The 19,742-nt window shown below is 48.2% G+C and overlaps 1 protein-coding gene across 1 annotated transcript in view; it reads left to right on the forward strand.

Annotated features, from left to right (window-relative positions):
* Myo5c (myosin VC) overlaps positions 1 to 19,742 on the forward strand; it is a 57,586-nt gene that overhangs the window by 22,700 nt on the left and 15,144 nt on the right. The window contains 19 exon segments of the mRNA XM_013009956.1: positions 749 to 832; positions 1,350 to 1,484; positions 1,757 to 1,854; positions 3,098 to 3,184; positions 4,145 to 4,256; positions 5,495 to 5,706; positions 6,097 to 6,262; positions 6,625 to 6,771; positions 9,106 to 9,270; positions 9,977 to 10,070; positions 10,646 to 10,709; positions 11,549 to 11,729; positions 14,480 to 14,573; positions 14,826 to 14,889; positions 14,975 to 15,055; positions 16,262 to 16,442; positions 18,334 to 18,427; positions 19,057 to 19,120; positions 19,220 to 19,340. Of these exon segments, the coding sequence (XP_012865410.1) occupies positions 749 to 832; positions 1,350 to 1,484; positions 1,757 to 1,854; positions 3,098 to 3,184; positions 4,145 to 4,256; positions 5,495 to 5,706; positions 6,097 to 6,262; positions 6,625 to 6,771; positions 9,106 to 9,270; positions 9,977 to 10,070; positions 10,646 to 10,709; positions 11,549 to 11,729; positions 14,480 to 14,573; positions 14,826 to 14,889; positions 14,975 to 15,055; positions 16,262 to 16,442; positions 18,334 to 18,427; positions 19,057 to 19,120; positions 19,220 to 19,340 (2,244 nt within the window).

Here is a 19,742-nt window from a genome sequence, read left to right on the forward strand (position 1 = left end):
AGTGGAGATCTGAGAATTATAGGTTGAAGCCAATCCTGTGCAGACAAGTCAGAGAGACCCTTATCTCCTATTTCAAGCAAAAAGCCAAAAATGGAACAATAGCTCAAGTGGTAGAGCATCAGCCTACAACACAAAAAGCCAAACCAGAATGCAAGGCCCTGAGTTCAAGCCATTCTTGGGGCACAAAAGATAAATAAAAATACCCAGGGGATTTACTTCATGCATTTCCCTATTTCCCTTTATACTAAGTAGTGTCTATATGCTTTGTTCCCTTACCCGTTGCTTCTAAGAAGCACATCCTAGTATTTTGTAGTTGGAAAAGAAATCTCATACCCTACCAGCTTAGGTTAGATTCTCAGTTTAGTCAGCCAAAGAGATAAAGTCCTACTGATGGGATTTGGGTCCCCAACACAGGTACCCAGCATCCCAATGGCCCTGACCCCACAAATGCTCTCTCGACCAACAGAGCTCTCTGTCTGATTTACTTTGTCTTATGGTCATGGCTCCCACAAGGGACGAATAGGGGGAGGGAGAGAGGGAGGAAAGGAAGGAAGGAAGGAAGAAAGGAAGGAAGGAAAGAAGGAAAGAAAGGAGGGAGGGAGGAAGGGAAATGAAGGGAAGGAACAAGGGAAAGGAAAGGGAAGAAGAGGGAAGCGGAGAGGAGGGGCAAGATGGAAAGAATGAAATAAATAGAAAGGAAACTTGGGTATACTATCTGCTTTGGAAATGTTCCCATTTTCTTGAACAGGTAGAGTATAAATGTGAAGGCTTTCTTGAGAAGAACAGGGACACTGTCTACGACATGCTGGTGGAAATCCTGAGAGAAAGCAAGGTTTGTGGAGCATCAGGGGGTCACCGTGTTACTCACTGCGTGATTGACACGGGTCTACATTTGTAGCGAAGACTCTCTCCACCTCCAGGAGTTGAGGCGCATAAATACAAAAAAAAAGTAATGCCAGGTGCTGGTGGCACCTAGCTTACTCAGGAGACTGAGAGCTGAGGATCACAGTTCAAAGCCAGCCTGGGCAGAAAAGCCCATGAGACTCTAATCTCCAAATGACCACTAAAAAACTGGAAGTGGAGCTGTGGCTCAAATGATAGCTTGCTGGCTTTGACTAGAAAAGGCTAAGCAAGAGCATGAGGCTGTGAGTTGTGTCTCTGCTGTCCTCTCGGTCCCCAGTTCTGCGAGAGAAGCCAGGGTCATTCCTAGCCAAGAAGATCTTCCTGTATAACTGAGCTCAGGCTACAGCTAGACACTGAGTAGCTGTGACCCTTTCTTTACTTCCCATCATTGAGGACTGTGGCTAGACACATGGGTAGACATTTGACATCGTCTCTTTTTCTTCCAGTTCCAACTGTGCGCCAACTTTTTTCAAGAAAATCCCGTTCCTTCTTCCCCCTTCGGTTCAATGATCACTGTTAGATCCGCAAAGCAGATCGTCAAGCCCAACAGCAGGCATTTCCGGACCACAGTTGGAAGCAAGGTACCGGGGAGTGAAGGGCCAGGGCAGACCAGGCCCTGGGAACCACACTGCAGTGTTATCTGGGGGTATCGGACAGAGCTGTAAACCTGCTGACCAGCCACAGGCATGGGGTGAACCCCCTCCCCACCCACCTTCTAGCTGGCAATATATGAAATTAACCTTTCTTGTCGAACAGTTTCCCCTGCTCAACTTGACTTTGCCTTGGTCTTAAGCATGAAGCGATTTCAGAACACTGCTCTCTGCTCTCCCTCTTCCCCCCTCCCACTTCCTAGTTCCGCAGCTCCCTGTCCTTACTCATGGAGACCCTCAACGCCACCACACCCCACTACGTTCGCTGCATCAAGCCAAATGATGAGAAGTTGCCTTTCGAGTAAGTAGCCCGTGTGCCCCAGAGAACAAAAACTGAAGCAAAAGCAGTTTCTGTCCTGACATTGGCCACTTTGCTAAATGAACGTCTGTAGATTTTACTCTGCTTCTGGGTTTTGGGTTTTTGGTGTATTGTTTTGTTTTTGTTTTCTTTTTCTGGTTCTGGGGCTTGAACTCAGGGCCTGGGTGCCATCCCATAGCTTCTTTTGTTTAATAGCACTCTACCATTTGAGCCACAGCACCACTTTTGACTTTTTTTTGGCAACTGGAGATAAGAATCTCACAGACTTTCCTGCCTGGCATGGCTTTGACCCACAATCCTCAGATCTCAGCTTCCTGAGTAGTTAGGATTACAGGCATGAACCACTGGTGCCTGGCTGCTTCTGGGTTTTGTTAATGATGAAAACCAAGTCTCTCTTTACATATCTTCCCACAGCTCCATATCTTCCCATGGCCCTACTGTTCTATTGTCTCCTCATCAGGGTTCTAAGGAAAGGGTGAGACCCAAAATAATGGTCTGCAACAGAGAAGATCAACCCTCTTCTTTTGTCTGATTATTGAAAGAACTCACACATGAGTGCGTGTGCGTGTGTATGTGTGTGTGTGTGTGTGTGTGTGTTGAGAGGGTCAGAAGATGTGTTGGCATCTGCGACTACAACCTGTAGAGTCACTGGACCTATAAGAGACACCTGCATACAGGGACATGAGCGGCCTGGGGACTGATGGGTGTGTCTGTGGGTCCACTGGGAGTTTTGTACAGGACATCCACATGTTCAGTGGGTGCTGGAATGAGGCTGCTTATACTCATCTTTCCCCCTGGTTGTCATTTGAAGCCAAAGGCCTCGCCCTACCCCCATCTCTGGACACCCCGCAGGTTCTTCTGAAATCTCTGCGGTGTGTCTGGCACAGGACAAGGCCTGAACCTGTTGCCTAACAACTCAAAGTCCAGGCCCCTCCATGTAAACCCAGCTCGCCACCTCTGTGGTCCCTTGGAGCCACTATGAGGAGGGTCCCAGGAACGATTTTCAGTGGGAATCTAGCGGTGGTCACTCACTGTATAACTGATCTGGATTTACTGCCCCTTTATAGTAAGGCGGTAAGGATGTTTTTACTTCACCTCCGTCACAGACCAGGAAAACATCTTGGAAAAGAGGCCAAACTCTCCAGCGCCTATGGTGTACTAGATATGTGTGTTAAATAGACTAATGACACACACACAAAAAAAAAACCCAATTGACTTCTTTAAGGTTTGACTCCAAAAGGATTGTCCAGCAGCTGCGAGCCTGTGGTGTTTTAGAAACGATTCGCATCAGTGCCCAGAGCTACCCATCCAGGTACTGACTCAGCCTTCTTCCTGCTGCGGGAGTATGCTAAGAACCAAGGGTGTGATTGCCATGTTTGCCACAAACCATTGGCTTCTGTGAAGCACACCCCAACTAGCTTCCCCCTGTCCTGTGTGAAGGTCACACAGGGTAAGAAACACACTGTTACTCTGTTTTTGCGGGTACTGGGGCTTGAACTCAGGGCCTTACACTTTTGCTCAGTTAGCACCCTATCACTTGAGCCACAGCTCCACTTCCAACTTTTGTTGGTGCTTAATTAGAGGTAAGAGTCTCATGGACTTTCCTTCCTCCACTGATCCTCAGATCTCAGCCTCCTGAGTAGCTAGGATTACAGGCATGAGCCACCAGTGTGCCATGAGTGTTAGTTAACTTTCCATCATGACAACAGACTACCTGAGATCAACTTCAGGGTGGTGGGGTACGTTTTGGCTCATGATTTTGGAAGTTTCCATCCATAGACACTTGGCTCTGTTGCTTCTGGGTCTGCACAGTGAGACAGAACGTGATAGCTCGTGCTAGAGGAATGTGGCTTTACCTCATGGTTGACAGGATACAGACAGACAGACAGAGATTGACTTCCTTCAACCAAGCTCTAATGCCATCAGATTATGACTCCATCAATGATCAACACATTGGTTAAGTCAATGTAATCCCTATGAGGATTGAAGGCTTGTACCTTCAGTGCGTGAGCCACTGGGGAGACTTCACATACGTAAACCACAGCCTACACCGCATGTGGGAGGAAGCTACCAGCCCAACCCTGCTGCCAGGGTGAGGGGTAAGGGGGAGGAAGCAGACACACATGCTGGGGTGCTCTTAGTGAGGACCCAAGGTCATCACCATCATTGCCAGAGCCATCTCCACCATCCCCACCCAGCAGGAGAGGCAGAGGCCCCCCCCAAAAGCTTCCTTCTTGGTGCACTTCGCTCACGCCCTGCTTCAACTCTGCAGGTGGACATACATTGAGTTCTACAGCCGCTACGGCATCCTCATGACCCAGCCGGAGCTCTCCTTTGGCGACAAAAAGGAAGTGTGCAAGGTGGTCTTGCACAGGCTCATCCAGGTCAGTGGTCCCCACCTTTAGAAACATGGGCTCCTCCCACAAGTGGGTCTCCAGGACATTTCTTGTGTGCGTGTTGTTTGTACACATGTGCCAGTCCTGGGGCTTGAACTCAGAGCCTGGGCGCTGTCCCTGAGCTTCTTTGCCACAAGGCTAGCACTCTGTCACCTGAGCCACAGCGTCACTTCCTTTTCTGAGTTTATTGGAGATAAGACTCTCACAGATTTTCCTGCCCCAGCTGGCTTCAAATCGAGATCATCAGGACTTGGTCTCTTGAGTAACTAGGATTATAGGTGTGAGCCACTAGCACCTGGCCACTCAGCTATTTCTTCATCATTGTCCCAAGGCTCAGGGCTCTGCTTGTCATGACCACCCAAGAGGAAAGTTGTTGCCCACTGAGGAGAACAGAGCAGACATGCTCACCGGGCATGATGTCCTGGCACCAGCCATGTCCTTCAGGGCCCCAAACTTTAGTGCCAGCCTCTTATAACACTGCCCAGTCCTGCTTCATTTTCCCTGTCTCCTAATCCAGTTTTTCATGAATCTCGGTCAGAGGCTGATCAACTAGGAGCTTCAGGCATGACCTACAGTGTGGCTCTGTCTGTCAGTCTGCACCAGTACTGTGGGTTTGAACCAGGGTGTTATTTTTCATGCAAGGCTCGTACTGTACCACTTGAGTCACATCTCTGCTTCCAGCTTTTTGGTGGTTCATTGGAGATCAGTCTCACAGACTTAAATGCCCAGGCTGGTTTTGAATTGTGATCCTCAGATCCTAGCCTCCTAAGTAGCTGGGATTACAGACATGAGCCACTGGTGCCCAGCTTCAGTGTGGCTTTAGATTACTGATCATGGTACATTAGAATAGGAAGAGAAAAGGAATTCATGATGGCCAGGAAAGGGATTAGTGAGAAGAACCTATACTCAAGACAGAACACCAGACTTCTCCAGATCCTTCCAAGTGAAGGAGGCTCACGTTCTCCAGCAGCCCAACTGAAAAGCACCTACAAGTTTCAGCCCCCGCTACCTTGCTGGTAGACATTTAACCTGAACTCTACTTCTTCCTCCACTGCTCTAACCAGCAACTCCAAGTAGAAGTTTCTAGATCATACTTACACTTTTTCTACTTTACAGTTTCAATGTAGCAATGGTCTGGTAATCTTTGGATCTCTAGCAATCATTTCCAAAAGCAAGATGAAATGTGAAAGGTTTTGTTTCCGATCAACAGTGTTTTTCTCTTCCAGGATTCCAATCAGTACCAGTTTGGCAAAAGCAAGATTTTCTTCCGAGCGGGACAAGTGGCTTACCTAGAGAAACTCCGATTGGATAAACTGAGGCAGGGCTGTATTGTGATCCAAAAGCACGTCCGTGGCTGGCTGCAGAGGAAAAAGTTCCTCCGGGAGAGACACGCTGCTGTGACGATCCAGCAGTACTTCCGGGGCCAGCAGACTGTGAGGTGTGGGGGTGTCAGCCATCCGGCTTGCTTTGCTGGGTCATCTCTGGGCAGCTGATTAGCAGGACCCAAGCAGGGGGTCAGAGGTCCCATGAGAAAAGGCGGAGGCAGAGGGTCCCTAAGGCCAGCAGGGTTCCCAGCAAGCCTCTGGGTAAAGACCTTAAGGCCAGTCCCAGGTGGCCTGCAACTATGGAGCTGGGGGGGGGGGTAAGACCATACAGAGGGGAGCCAGAGGCAGAGGGACCCAAGGCCCATGACATAGGCATCCACGGCAGGGAGGTCAGTGGCACCTTGGGGCCCTCCTCACAGAGAAGCCGCTGTCCACGCCTGCGGCTCAGTGGGGAAGTGGAGGCTCTGTATAGCACATTCACTCCACCTTCTTACCGCCCCAAGGAAAGCCATCACCGCAAGGGCTTTGAAGGAGGCCTGGGCAGCCATCATCATCCAGAAGCACTGCCGTGGGTACCTGGTCCGCAACCTGTACCAGCTGATCCGCATAGCCACCATCACCATCCAGGCGTATGCCCGGGGCTTCCTGGCGAGGAGGAGGTACCGGAAGGTATGGTTTGCGTGTCATGAGGCTCTGGGGCTTAAGGACTAGCAACTCACCGTGGGGGTTGGGAGGAGTGGAGGGGTGGGGGTGGGGGTGAGAGGTGGTGGAGATTCCAGGTCATCACCAAATCTTGTCTTTCCTTTTTTTTTTTTTTGGTCCGGTCATGGGACCTGAACTCTGGGCCTGGGCGCTGTCCCTCAGTTCTTCAGCTCAAGGCTAGTGCTCTACCACTTGAGCCACAGCGCCACTTCCGGCTTTTTTCTTTTTGCTTATGTGGTGCTGAGGAATCGAACCCAGGGCCTCAGGCATGCAAGGCAAGCGCTCTACCACTGAGCCACCTTCCCAGCCCACCAAATCTTGTCTTAAAGATGCTGGAGGAGCACAAGGCTGTGATCCTTCAGAAATACGCCCGGGCGTGGCTGGCCCGCCGAAGATTCCAGAACATCCGACGTTTCGTGCTCAACATCCAGCTGACTTACAGGGTCCAGCGTTTGCAGAAGAAGTTGGAGGATCAGGTGGGTGTGCATCGTGCATCGCTCATAGCTACGTTTCTCACACCTTTATTCCATTGCGGACCAGATCTGTGGCTCTGCTCTGAAGATTTACCTGTGCTCCGTGGCTCATGTCTATTGCTCCAGCATCTGGGAGGCTGGGTCAGGAGTTACAGATGGGCCTGAGCTACATAAGGAAACTCCTTCTCAGAACAAACAAGCAAAGCTTTATATTCATATTAGTAAGTGAAAACAATTCCTATAGGTAGGCCCCCCGAGCTAGAAAGGAAGGGAACCACACATAATGTATGGCTGTCTTGGTTATTCACTGCACCAAGGGCACCTGCCCAAGAGGGCAAGTAGGATTGAAATCCAACTTGGCTCCCTTCACCAAGATGTGTGTGCAGTGCAAAGCTGTGTCACCTTCAGGCACACAGACACCGTCTGTACTCTGTGCGTATCCTCTGCTCAGAAGAGCTACAGTATAATGACTTGCCTATCATACATAGGCTTAGGCTGCAGCCATGCTAGATGGCTACAGAATAGCTGGATGCAGATAACTCACACCTGTCATCCGAGCTACTCAGGAGGCTGAGATCATGGTTCTAAGTCAGCCCAGGCAGGAAAGGGCATGTGACTCTTATCTCTAATGAACCACTCAAAAGCTAGAAATGGAGCTATGGCTCAAGTAGTAGAGCACTAGCCTTGATCAAAAAAGCTTAGGGATAGCATCTGGGTTCCAAGTTCAAGTCCCAGTACATACACACACACACACACACACAATATCTATATGCCCTCACACACACACACACACACACACACACACACACACACACACACACACAATATCTATATGCCCTCTGTGGAAACTTGTGGAATATTCAGTGTCTAGATCTGCAGAACACACTCCTGGTCCTGTTTCTGGTAATTGTCCTAAAGTGAGCATTGAAGTTAGCCCAGAGATCCTCGGTGGATGGATGAAGATGTGCACACATGAACTTGACCTTCAGCAGCAGTATTCCCCTCATGATGCTGCTGACAGCTCCAGGTGTATGAGTTTGCTGGGGCTGCTGTAACAAAGTGTCCTGGTGCGGGGGGGGGGGGGGGGGGCGGGGTGAAAAGGCTGAAACAGCCAAATTCATGGTCCCGTGGTTCTGGAAGCTGTATGCACCCGATGGAGGGAATGGCAGGGTGGGTTCCTTCAGATCCCCTGAGGATGTCACCAGCTGTCCCCTCTATCCTTACATGCCTTGGGTCTGCCCCAGGTTCTTCTAAGAGCGATGTTAAAATTACCATTAGACTCACCCAATGGCCTTCTGTTACCTAAATTACATTCCCTGTCTTCGAATACCGTCATAGCCGAAGTACTGCAGATCAGGACTTTGTTATATTTTGAGGGTTAGACTAATGTTTGACTTCAGAGCCTCTGCTTGCTAAGTGGGCACCCTACCATTCAATACACAGCCCTTTTTGCTTTTGTTATATTTTTTAGATAGGATTATATTCTTTATTTTGGGGTGGGGGGTCCGGTCGTGGGACCTGAACTCTGGGTCTGGGCGCTGTCCCTCAGCTCTTCAGCTCAAGGCTAGCGCTCTACCACTTGAGCCACAGCGCCACTTCCCAGTTTTTTCTTTTTGCTCATGTGGTGCTGAGGAATTGAACCCAGGACCTCAGGCATGCAAGGCAAGCACTCTACCACTGAGCCACCTTCCCAGCCCAAGATTATGTTCTTTTGCCCAGGCTGGCCTTGGACTGTGATCTGTTTACACCCCCTATATAGCTGGGATCACAAACACACACCATCATACTGAAGTTGAGAAGGGATCTCAAGGCTTGGGCTGGCCTTGAACCGTGATCTTCCCAACCTCCACCTTTTGAGTAGCAAGAATTAGGATCATGGGGCTGAGAAGGTGGCTCAGTGGTAGAGTGCTTGCCTTGCATGCATGAGGCCCTGGGTTCGATTCCTCATTTCCACATAAGTAGAAAAAGCCGGAAATGGGGCTGAGGCTCAAGTAGTAGAGCGCTAGTCTACAGCTGAAGAGCTGAGGGACAGCGGCCAGGCCCAGAGTTCAGGCCCCATGACCGACCAAAAAAAAAAAAGAATTAGGAGCATGAGTCACCACACGCAGCCTTGGCATCATTTCTGAGAGGACACAGTGGCACTAAGGTTGTCCTGCGGCCCCAGGATCAGATGGGACACCCATCGTGAGAGCCAAGGAAGAACATCTGCCTCCCCATCCCCTGCTGAAGATGCCAGAACTGGCCGCGCAGGCGTCAATGTGATGGAGTCGAAGGAAGGAAAGCAGCGCCTTTCCTCTCATTGGCCAAACCTGACCCTCTGTGGCTTCTTATCTCCAGAACAGAGAGAACCACGGGCTGGTGGAGAAGCTGACCAGCCTGGCCGCTCTCCGGGCTGGCGACGTGGAGAAGGTTCAGAGGCTGGAGGCAGAGCTGGAAAGAGCAGCCATCTACAGACACAGCTGCGAGGAGAAGGACCGGAGATACAGGGACACTGTGGAAGAGGTCAGAGGTCAGAGGTGGGGCGTGGGGAGGGGTCTGTGCCTCCCTCCACGGAGGGGATAAGTGTGCCTTCCACGCAGTTCCTGGACAGCAGAGCAAAGCTCATTTGCATCCACATCCAGGGGCATCTTTTGGAGAACAGAGGGCCGAGGGTTTCTTCTTCCTGTCCACTTTGGCCAAGTGAGGAAAGCCCTGGCTGGCTGCCCCCATCTCTTCCACGAGATTCTTGATCTCTCGCCACTCATCCATCACATCTGGGCCCTGGAAATAAATATCCTCCTTGAGCAACAATGCCCCAGCTTGAGGAAGGTGTAAGAGAGACCCAGAGAGAAAAATCAATCCCCAAACCCAATGTCTTGGATTCAAATCTCACCTATCTGGCTATCTGGCTGGTCAGCCTTGGCCAAGTCCCTTCCTCTCTCTCAGTTTTAGTCCCCTCGTGTATAACATGGGAGTAAAAAAAAGAGGCTGGCAGAATTGTCATGAGGCCAAAATGGTCAGATGGCATCATGTAAACAAATGCCTGCCATCAGCCCTACACAAGCGCAAGCCGCCATGTCCCACAGCTGTGGTCTCTGTGGTCACCCACCCTGCTGCCCCTCCCCAAGCCCTACAGCACCCACAGCTGGGAGGCTGGGCGCCCAGAGGGTGGCCATTGGGATGGACTTGATAGGAAGTTCTCAGAAAGTGGTTCGCTTGCCCCTGCTAGAAACTGGCCAGGCTTCAGAAGCGTAATTCTGAACTGGAAGCTGAGCAGGAGCAGACCCAGCTGAAGCTCCGCGAGAAGACGGAAGAGCTCCAAGGTGAAGTTCACGGGTTGTCGCTTGGTGCCAACGACAGGCGGCACCCAGACTGCAGAGTGGGCTCTGAGGTGTCTGCGTAGTGAAAGGAGATTTCTACTTCATGGGGAGTAAGTGTGTGTGGAGTCGTGAGCAGGCTGGAAGCTCAGACTGGAAGCCCAAGAAAGGATAACAGAAACATGAACCTTTTTTTTAAGGCTGACACTAGGGTCTGAACTCTGGACTTGGGCCGAAAAGTCTGCAAGACTCTTCTCCAATTAACCAGCAAAATAGCTGGAAGTGGAGCTGTGACTCAAGTAGTAGAGTTGCTAGATTTGAGCGAAAAAGCTAAGGGACAGTGACTGCCTAGGCCCCAAGTTCAAGTCCCAATATTGGCGCATGCACACATGTGCATGCACATGCACACACACACACACACACACAAAGCAATATCCATTTTCACCCTATGCCTCAGGCACGATAAATACTGCACTGCAGATACTCCACACATTCTCACGTTTTTAAAGCTGCAGGAAACAAAAGAGGATATTGGTTTGGTTTGGCAGATGTCTTTTTCTAAAAGCCTGCTTTCTTCACAGAAAAAATGGATGCCCTCACCAAGCAGCTCTTTGACGACGTGCAGAAAGAAGAGCGGCAAAGGATGTACGATCTCTAGTGCACTCAGAGCCACTGCTTCCTTCCCTCGCCGCCATTTGCTCTAGTTTCTCAGCTTGCAGACAGCACCCCACATGGGAGGGAGTGGGCTGAATATCCTGGGGAAGCAAGGAATTTTGGGAGTCACGACAGCCAAGCCCTTCCATATATATATACATACATACATATATATATATATATATATATATATATATATGGGTATATGTATACATATATACACAAACACATATATGCACACATACACACACACCATCAGTCCCTGCACAAGTTTTCGTGTCCAAATTGCTCCTCCTAGATGGGAATACTGGCCATTATGAATTTCTCACTTGCCTTTTTTTCCCCCCCATCCTGAGGCTTGAACTCAGGGCCTGGGCACTGTCCTTAAACTTTTGTGTTCAAGACTGGTACTCTACTACTTGAGCCACAGCTCCACCTACAGCTTTTTGATAATTTATTGAACATAAAAATCTCACGGGCTTTCCTGTCTAGGCTGGCTACAAACTCAGCCTCCTGAGTAGCTAGGATTGCAGGCGTGAGCCACCAATGCCCAGCTTCCTTTTTTCCCCTTGTGTGTGCTGGTGCTGGAACTTAAACTCAGAGCTTCAGACTCTTGCTTGGCTTTTTCACCCAAGGCTAGCACTTTACCACTTGAGCTACATCTCTACTTCTGGCTTTTTGCTGGTTAATCCGAAATAAGAGTCTCTCAGATTTGTCTTCCCTAGGCTGGCTTCAAACTACAATCCTCACTCACATCTCGACTTCCTGACTAACTAGAATTATGGGCATGAGCTACCCAGCTCACATTGATTTCTTCTTTTGCTGCTTAGACTGCTGGAGAAAAATTTTGAGCTAAAGGCACAAGACTATGAGAAGCAGATGCAGTGTCTGAAGGAAGAAATCAAGGCTCTCAAGGAGGAGAAAATGCAGCTCTGTCACCAGCTCGAGGAAGAGCGGGTCACCTCTGAGGGCTTGAGGGGCGATGTGGCCCGACTGAGCAAGCAAGCAAAGGTAGGGCCCTCTTGCTCTTAGACACCCCTTCAATCCCCAGATCAAGTCCCTCCATCCACAGCGAGCCAGCAATCCCCCCTTGTCTCCTGCTCATGTCTGCCTTGTGCTGAGTTGTCCCAAATGACTGATGTCAGTCTGTGGGAGTCCTGCTGTTGGCTGCAGTTAGAGAGAATTGGAGGGGCAGGGGTGGAGAGAATATGGCAGAGGGAATTCATAGCAAAATGCTATGTGTCTGGGGATGAAGATGGCAGTAGGAATGGCACTGAAATCTGTTGAACAATGAGTCCAGGGATGGGGGACTAGAAAGAAGGAATGAACTACAGGAAGTTTAATCTGATACATTGGGCTAGGAAGGTGACTCAGTGGTAGAGTGCTTGCCTAGTATGCATGAAGTCCTAGGTTTGATTCCTCAGTACCACATACACAGAAAAAGCCGAAATGGAGTTGTGGCTCAAATGGTAGAGTGCTAGCCTTGAGTAAAAGAAGCTCAGGGACAGTGCCTAGGCCCTAAGTTCAAGCCCCAGGACTGGCAAAAATTTGATACATTGCATGAGTGGAATATTATGGTGAAAATCCTCAGTACAATGAATATAATAAATGTCCACACACACATACACACAAAAAGACTGCAAAGGAAAACAGGCTTTGTTAGGGTACAGACACTAGACAGGATGAAACATGTTGAAATTGCTTTAGAAGGGGGAAGAGAGTAAAGGAGGCCAATAGAGGGGGTGAGTTTGATTAAGGTACATCATATGTGTGTATGGAAATGTTACAATGAAGCTTCCCTTATACAACTAATGGTTGCTAATAAAAATTGGGAGATGGTGAGCCTGCACTTGGAGGAGGCACCAGTAGGGGTCGCTCACTTCCTCTGTGCTAGTTAAATCTGATTCAGGTTTGCAATGTGACACATTAAGATGTCTGGTTTTGGCCCTACCTTTGCTTGCTTGCTCGGGATGTGGCTCAGTGGTAGAGTGCTTGCCTTGCATGCATGAGGCCGTGGGTTTGATTCCTCAGCACCATATAAGCAGAAAAAGCCAGAAGTGGTCCTGTGGCTCAAGTGGTAGAGCGCTATCCTTGAGTTGAAGAGCTGAGGGACAGCGCCCAGACCCAGAGTTCAGGCCCCACAACTGACCAAAAAAAAAGATGTCTGGTTTTGAAGGAACATAGGTCTACTTTACCAAGCTGCTTGTTCATCTAAGGAGCATCTGTAAGCACAAATCAATTATTCCCTGAAACATGACAAGGAAGAACAGGACTTTAGGATAGGATGTCCTGGTCAGCCTGAACATACCATCTGACCTTCAGTTCACTTAACCTATACAGGACCACTGTCCTTATCGTACGTGTCAATTAGAGGGCTAGGTCCACCAGATCAGGTGCTCTGTAAATGTGGGCTGTGGAGCTGGGAGCTGAGAGCCTTGAATGCTGGGAGTAGCTGAGAAAGTACCAGGGAAAGCTTGTCCTCTCCAAGGTCCCTGAGTCTGTATAGTTCCTTCATTAAAACCTGTGGTCTTGCTGGGCCTCACTCATGCCTATAATCCAAGCTAATCAGGGGGCTGAGATCTAAGAATAATCCAAGTTTGAAGCCAGCATGAGGAGGAAAGTCCAAGACTCTTACTTCCAAATAACCACTAAAAAGCTGGAAATGAAGCTGTGGCTCAAATGCTAGAACACTAGCCTTGAGTAAACACACACACACACAGAGAAAGAGAGAGAGAGAGAGAGAGACTTGGTGAGCTGAGCTCATTAAGTGGGATGCAACTTCACACCAGAGCTAAACACACACACACACACACACACACATACAGAGAGAGAGAGAGAGAGACTTGGTGAGCTGAGCTCATTAAGTGGGATGCAACTTCACACCAGAGCTGTCCCAGTTCACAAGGCCCCTAATTCCTTCTCCATCTCTCCCCATAACCCTTCTTTCCCTGATGCCTGGGCTGGCGCTACTCTCTTGTCTTAGACCAGCTGTGTTCAGATCTCCCAGTGAAGAAGGTGGCAACCTTGCCCCTGTTCCTCAAAGATTTGGTCTGCACTGAAATACAGTTTTCATGTCTGTGGTTCCACCTTTCTCAGATGGGCCTCCACCCCTCCCACCGTGGGTTCTCTATACTTTTTATATTTTTCCCATATAAGGGGGGAGCCTCTTCTGTCACCAGCTGCAGCAAGCCAACTATATCTATAAATTTGCAACAGCATGAGGGGGTAATGGAATTTGAACTCACCCTTGCTAGGCAGGTGTTTTACCACTTGAGCAATGCCCCCAGCCCCTCCCCTTTTTTTTTACTTTCTGGTTATTTTTCAGGTAGGGTCTCATGTTTTTGGACAAGGGTAGCCTGAACCTTGATCCTCCTACCTATAGCTTCCTGGGTAGATGGGATCATAGGAATAAGCCACTATGCTTGCCTTAGTCATTGAAACTTCTTTCTTTCTTTCTTCCTTTCTTTCTTCCTTTCTTTCTTTGCCCCATCTCAGTGAAAAAAGTCTTGCTAACTTTTTTGCCTGAGCTGGTCTCAAACTATAATCCTCCCAATCCCCACTCATCTCCCCAAACAGCATCATTTTGAGCAACTAAGCCTGCTTCAAGGCAAACTGTATGAACTGTGATGGCTTAGCAGGATTTCAATTCAGAAACTTCAGGGCAGGGGGTGGGGGAGGCTGCCTTGCTTGGCACGGTCGTGGCGGGTGGCAAACCCCCTCACTCTCTTCTTCTCCCTGTCTGGTCACTGCCTGTCCTTCAGACCATCTCTGAGTTTGAGAAGGAGATCGAGCTGCTCCAGGCACAGAAAATCGACGTGGAGAAACACGTGCAGTCGCAGAAACGGGAGATGAGAGGTAATGGCACAGGTCGCTTGGTCCATGACGTACAGACTGAGTTCATCATTGCCTAGTAGCTGGGTTCTTTCATGACTGCAAGCTTCCATGCTTAATGGGAAGTTGGAGTAGCCAGTTGGTTGGAAATTCATAAGGTGTTTAACTTCAGGTTCTACAAACATACACAACAGGCCCTAGAGAGATCGGGGGAGGGGGGGATGGAGGAAAACAGTGCATAAATGTGATCTGTGCAGCTCTGCCTTGCCCTTCCAGAAAAGATGTCTGAGATTACCAGACAGCTTCTTGAGAGCTATGACGTCGAGGATGTACGAAGCAGGTGGGCATTTTTTATTGCATGATCAAACATTGAACAGGTGAAACAAGCCAGAAATGACAGGTTTTCTCACCTCCTGATTTTCCAGACTCTCTGTGGAAGATCTGGAACATTTAAATGAGGATGGTGAACTCTGGTTTGCATACGAGGGACTAAAGAAGGCAACACGGTGAGAAATTAAATTCCTCTTGGGACTCTAGACAAGAAACAGCTGGAAGTACTTCAAGAGTAAAGTAATTAGCTTAGGACTAAGAGATACCTTCTTTCTGAGATAAACTGTCTTATTCTAAAACCTATACCCTGTATAGTTAAAAAGTGGTTATTATCAAATAGAATTATATTTAAGATGTTTGTTGGATTTCTTTCATTCTTTTTTTTTTGGGGGGGGGGAATATTTGTGGGGCTTGAATTCTGGGCCTAGGCACTGTCCCTGAGCTCCTCAGCTCAAAGTGAGTGCTCTACCACTTGAACTATAGCACCACTTCCGGTTTTCTGGTAGTTAATTGGAGATAAGAGTCTCACAGACTTTCCTGCCCAGTCAGGCTTTGAACTGTGATCCTTACATCTCAACCTCCTGAGTAGCTAGGATTACAGGCAGGTGCCACTGGCGCCAGGCTTAACTTTTTTTTTTTATTGGAGTTTGAACCCAGGTCCTCAGAATCACTCAGCTTGCTTGCTTGGCTTGGTATAGTGTTCTACCACTTGAGCCATGCCTCCAGCCTGATTTTCTGATGGTTTACTGAAGATGGAGTCTCAAAGACTTTTCTGCACAGAGTGACTTCAAACTGTGATACTTTGGACCTCAGCCTCCCCAGTAGCTAGGATTACAGATGTGAGCCAACAGCGCCTGACTTAAACTTCCTTTTGTTGTTGTTGTTGTTCACAACAACAAAACAGAGTAGAAAATGCAAGGTTCCCCTGTCTCCTCTGTCACCAGTACCCCCACCGTCAGCATCCTGTACCACAGTGGCATATGTCATCATCACTTAGGGCCTGTAGTTTATATCAGGGCTCACTTTGGTGTTGTACATCCAATGAACTTTAACAAATCTATAATGACCCTTATCAATAACCATGATATCATACAGAGCATCTGTTTCAAACCATTAATAGAATAAAAATGTAGGGTTGAAGGTATGGTTCAGTGGTAAAGTACATAGTAAGCATTAAGTCTTGGGTTCAAACTCTAGAACAGCCAACCCCCAAAGAATGTACTTTTATCATTCATGGCAATGTGAACCCCACATCATGCTTCAGTACTATCCAGAAGAATCCACTCATGGCAGCTCCGGTTACCACATATGTATAAGTAAGTATGATTCCCTCACACAGAACAAAGGCCGAGTGCCTGTTTTCCCTTCCCTTCCCTGGACAGAGTTATGGAGAACCATTTCCAATCCCAGAAGGATTGCTACGAAAAAGAGATCGAAGCCCTGAACTTCAAAGTGGTCCATCTCAGTCAAGAAATCAACCAACTGCAGAAATTATTCAGAGAGGAAAACGACATCAATGAAAGCATCCGGCACCAAGTCACCAGGCTAACGTCAGAAAACATGGTATGGGCCCTGGTCATGGCCATTGTCGGAAAGCAGTTACTCATGGGAGGAGTTAAAATTCAGTTTTATAGCATCAGAACAGTGGATTGAAATGACTTGTTCCAGTAATAAAACAATGGAGTCAGAAGATAAGATTCTAAGCTGGGGGCTGGGGGCTCATGCCTGTAATCCTAGCTATTCAGGAGGCTGAGATCTGAGGATGGTGGTTCAAAGCCAGCCTGGGCAGGGAAGTCTGTGAGACTTTTATCTCCAATAAACTACTCAGAAAAAGCCAGAAGTGGTACTGTGGCTCAAATGGTAGAGTGCTAGCCTTGAGTACCAAGAGGCTCAGGGAAAGCCCCCAGGCCATGAGTTCAAGCCCCAGGACCAACTGGGAAAAAAAAAAAAGAAGAAAAGATTCTAAAATGAGCCTAGGCTGGGGAGCCCTTGGATTTCAGAGTATGTTTGATCAGCCGGGCGCTGGTGGCTCATGCCTGTAATCCTAGCTACTCAGGAGGCTGAGATCTGAGGATCGCAGTTCAAAGCCAGCCCGGGCAGGAGAGACCATGAGACTCCTATCTCCAATAAACCACCAGAAAACCAGAAGTGGTGCTGTAGCTCAAGTGGTAGAGCGCTAGCCTTGAGCTGAAGAGCTGAGGGACAGCGCCCAGGCCCAGAGTTCAAGCCCCACGACCGACCAAAAAACAAAACAAAAAAACAAAGTATGTTTGATCAACATATAACGGGTTCAAATTCTTAAAGTTTCATATTTAAATCTAGTCCTATCCCCTTCCAAGAGCCACAAAATTGAGGCAAAAACTTGGCCCTTGATGTGGGGAGTTGTTCAGGCCAGTCGTACGCTTGCTCAGAATCAGCCCAGGTCAAGAGCTTTTTGTTCTGGAATGCCCCTGCAACTTACTCCATTTGTTCCCCCTCCTGGCTCTCATCTAACTGGCATAGAAAAGTCTTTTAAGAATCTCACTCAGAAACTACTCCCTTGCTGGACACTGGTGGCTCATGCCTGTAATCCTAGATACTGAGATCTGAGGATCATGGTTCAAAGCTAGCCCAGGCAGGCAAGTCCATGAGACTCTTATCTCCAGTTAACCACCAGAAAACCAGAAGTGGTGCTGTGGCTCAAAGTGGTAAACCACTAGCTCATGGACAGCACCTAGGCTGTGAGTTCAAGCCCCACCACTGATAAAAAAATAAAATAGAAAGAAAAAGAAAACACTCCCTTTCTTACTAATTCCAAGTCTCCAGAAAGAACTGGGTAGCATACCATTTCCTTGGGGAGTGGATGGGACTTGGCTAAGGCCACTAACTGCACTTCCTCCTGAATCCCTCTGCTCTCCCAGCAGCCTCTGGGGACCTTAATGGCTCCCCTTTCCCTCCCTCCCTCCCTCCTTTCTTTCTTTCTTTCTCTTTCCTTTCTTTCTTTCTTTCTTTCTTTTTTCTTTCTTTCTCTGTCAGTTATAGGACTTGAACTCTGGGCCTGGGCTCTGTCCCTCAGCTTACAGCTAGCACTTGAACCACAGCACCACTTCCAGTTTTCTGGTGGTTAATTGGAGATAAGTCTCACGGACTTTCCTGCCCGGGCTGGCTTTGAACTGCTATCCTCAGATCTCAGCCTCCTGAGTAGCTAGGATGACAGGCATGAGCTACCAACGCCTGGCACATGCTGGAATTTCTTGAGACTATTATATAAGTCTTGAGGCTAAAAAAGGGAGAGAAAGAAAAAGAAAAAAGAAACATTCCACGAGTGGGCTTTTACTGGCCGATGTATACAATTGTGTTCCACAGGCTGAACATAAAAAATGGATTTTTGTCTCTGAGATTATAAAATTCATAAAAGAAACCATTTCGTATTCTGTTTATCATTTCGTATTCTGTTTATCATTCTCCTCTAAAGATGATCCCAGACTTTAAACAGCAAATTTCAGAGCTAGAGAAGCAGAAGCAAGATCTTGAACTCCGCCTGAATGAACAAAATGAGAAAATGAAAGGTAATGGAAACTCTCCTTGGCCTGCTTTTAGAAGATGGTTTGCTAATAGGCAGTGGTGGAGGAAAGCCAGGGAATGATGTAGTAAGACAGGAAGGGATATAGGAGAACCAGAAAGTGACATAGGAAAGACAGGAAGTGATGCAGGAAGTGCATCCCATGCAGGCATTTTAAGCTCTGATTCTCTTGGACCAGGCAAGTAACACCAAGGTAAGAAGTGAACTGCTTGGAGGACATAGTATGGGGTGGGGTGGGTGGGGTTAAAGAGAACAGCTTCCTCCAAGCTCTACTGACTTTTGCCAAGAGACAATGCTGGGCCCAATGTCACTCGATATTCCAAGTTTTTAGAAGAGAATACAGATTTCCCTGTGATCTAGTATAAGTCTTCAATGATGATTTTTTTTAAATACTTAAAAGTCATACTTAGGGTATGTTGTTCTAAATAACCATCTTTGGCTAGATACAGCTTAGAACTGCTGGTAACTAAAAATAATGCCAAACCAAACTGGTGCTAGGGATCGAACCCAGGGCCTTGTGCATGCCAGGCCAATGTTCTACCACCAAGCTACAATCCCCATATGAGAATGCAGTGATATGTCCCATCCTGGTACTGACAGCTTTTCTCCTCACAGGAAAACTGGAGGAACTGTCGGCTCAGCTCCCTCACAGCAGAGAAGAAGAAGGAACTCAGAGAAAGTGAGTATTGACATGGGAGTTGGCTGAGATGGTTTTCCATCTTTGGAAACATGAGCCACCTGCACAATGAGGCCCACCCTGCCTCTGTCCCTTCCTCAGGGCCATAGAAGCCCAGCATGAAGCACACCTCAGAGCGAAAGAGCAGCTTCTGGGCACGATCCAAGCACTGCAGGAGGCTGGAGAGCACTCGAAGGCAGGGCAATCTGAAGCTGAAGGCGAAGTGAGTAATTCCCAGAAGGGAGCTCACTCTGGAAAACAGGGTGGGAAGTTTCCCAGTGGGTAGATGAGTGGAATTTTGTGTGGAGCTATTGCTTAAAAAACAAAAAACCACAGGAGCAGGCACCAGTGGCTCACACCTGGAATCCTAAACTACTCAGGAGGCTGAGATTTGAGGATCACAATTCATTCAAAGCCAGCCTGGGCAGGAAAGTCAGGGAGACTCTTATCTCCAGTTAACCACCAGAAAACCAGAAGTGGGCTCTGTGGCTCAAAATGGTAGAGCACTAGCCTTAAATGAAAGAGTTCAGGCAAAAATCAAGAACTCTAACAACAACAGATGCTGGAGGGGATGTGGACAGAAAGGAACCTTACTTCATTGTTGGTGGGAATGTAAACTTGTCCA

This window comes from Dipodomys ordii, unplaced genomic scaffold (genome assembly GCF_000151885.1).
Source record: "Dipodomys ordii isolate 6190 unplaced genomic scaffold, Dord_2.0 Scaffold11, whole genome shotgun sequence".
NCBI lineage: Eukaryota > Metazoa > Chordata > Mammalia > Rodentia > Heteromyidae > Dipodomys > Dipodomys ordii.